The sequence below is a fragment of the Cyprinodon variegatus genome, unplaced genomic scaffold, assembly GCF_000732505.1.
Source record: "Cyprinodon variegatus isolate N-32 unplaced genomic scaffold, C_variegatus-1.0 Scaffold2123, whole genome shotgun sequence".
Taxonomy (NCBI): Eukaryota; Metazoa; Chordata; class Actinopteri; order Cyprinodontiformes; family Cyprinodontidae; genus Cyprinodon; species Cyprinodon variegatus.
The window spans coordinates 14058-15509 of NW_015152576.1; the positions used below are offsets into that span (position 1 = coordinate 14058).

Sequence of the window (1452 nt, forward strand, 5' to 3'; positions counted from 1 at the left end):
TCAGGTTAACCTGAGGTTAACTTTAGGTTAACAGTGTTTAGTCCCAGTCAACTGGTGGTTGGAGCTCCTCCACCTTCAGCTCTTCTCCACCTGAGCTCAGTTCAGACCCACCCTGCTCCTCCTCCTGATGGAGGAAGGTGGAGGTTCAGATTGTTCTGGACCAGGATCTGCTGTAGTTCCAGCCTCTAACCCCCCCACCCCTCCAGGACTCACCGGAGCAGCTCAGCGCGGACAGCAGCAGCAGCAGCAGAGGTATCTTCATCCTGTCCGCTCAGCAGGTCCGGTTCGGTAAAGTCCAGATAGTCCGGTCCGGTCCTGGTCCTGGTCCCTGTCTCTCTCTCTCTGCTCTCCGTGCGCCGGAAAACTCTCCTTTATAGCGATGACGCTGCGCGGGGCAGGACCAAATAAGGCAGTCCGGCTGTGACGTCACCACACTCCGCGGTTTGCTGGTGAGGTAATCATATCTGCTCGGGGATGATGATGATGATGATGATGATGATGATGATGATGATGATGATGATCATCATCATCATCATCATGCAGAAACAGCTGAGCTCCGGACCGAACCACAGAACCTCCATCTGAAGCTCAGCAGGAGGACAGACACCTGATGGTTCTGCTCCTCTCTAACTGGACCACAGGAACATCAGCATCCAGATGGACCGGACCGGACCGGACCGGACCGGACCAGGTCTCTGTGAGGAGAGAAGCCGTGCTCCATGTGGAGAACATGACTCCTGTGGAACCCTGGTTCTGACTCCTCTCACTGGTTCTGACTCCTCTCACTGATTTAGGGGAGCTTCTGTTGGAGCCTCACCAGCTTCTGATTGGCCATCCTTTCATCACCATGGCAACCACGATAACTAAGGACATGAGGTCCAGTAGGAGGGAGGTTCTAGAAGAGGTCCGTGGGGTTCTCACCCGGTTCACTGAACCAACCAAGCTAAACATAGAGCTAGATATTCCAGATGCTAAAACCAGGTTTTTCCGGTTTGGATCAATGTGTGGATCAGACAGCAGACCGATAAAACCTCCGTCCTCTGGAGTCCCAGCACATTAACATGTTCAGGTAGGCATGATGGACACCTCGTTGCTAGGGAGCCACGGCCCCTCTCTGGCTCCGCCCCCATCCAACACTTTCCTCTGTCAGGGACGGAGGTTCTGTTGTGTCTGGTGTCTCTGTTTTTTATTCAAATAAAAGTTTTTTTTTTAAATGTTTCAATTCTATTGAGTTTATTTCTATAGCTCAAGTTCACAACACGTCATCTCAGGTCATTTTACAGTTCGTCAGATCATCCAGTCAGATTGATTCAAAGTTTTCTAAAGAAAACCAGATGAATCATTGACTCTTCAGCAATCCCTCACACTAAGCATGCTTGTAGCGACAGTGGAGAGGAAAAACTCCCTTTGAACAGGAAGAAACCTCCAGCAGAAAAAATATATATATATATA

General features: G+C 50.2%; 1 protein-coding gene across 1 annotated transcript in view; it reads right to left on the minus strand.

Moving 5' to 3' along the window:
- f3 (coagulation factor III (thromboplastin, tissue factor)) overlaps positions 1 to 698 on the minus strand; it is a 7033-nt gene extending 6335 nt beyond the window's left edge. Inside the window, exon 1 of the mRNA XM_015405302.1 lies at positions 214 to 698. Coding sequence (XP_015260788.1) covers positions 214 to 262 — 49 coding nt within the window. The 5' untranslated portion in view covers positions 263 to 698. The remainder of the gene's footprint in view (positions 1 to 213) is intronic.
- Positions 699 to 1452: the final 754 nt, after the last annotated feature.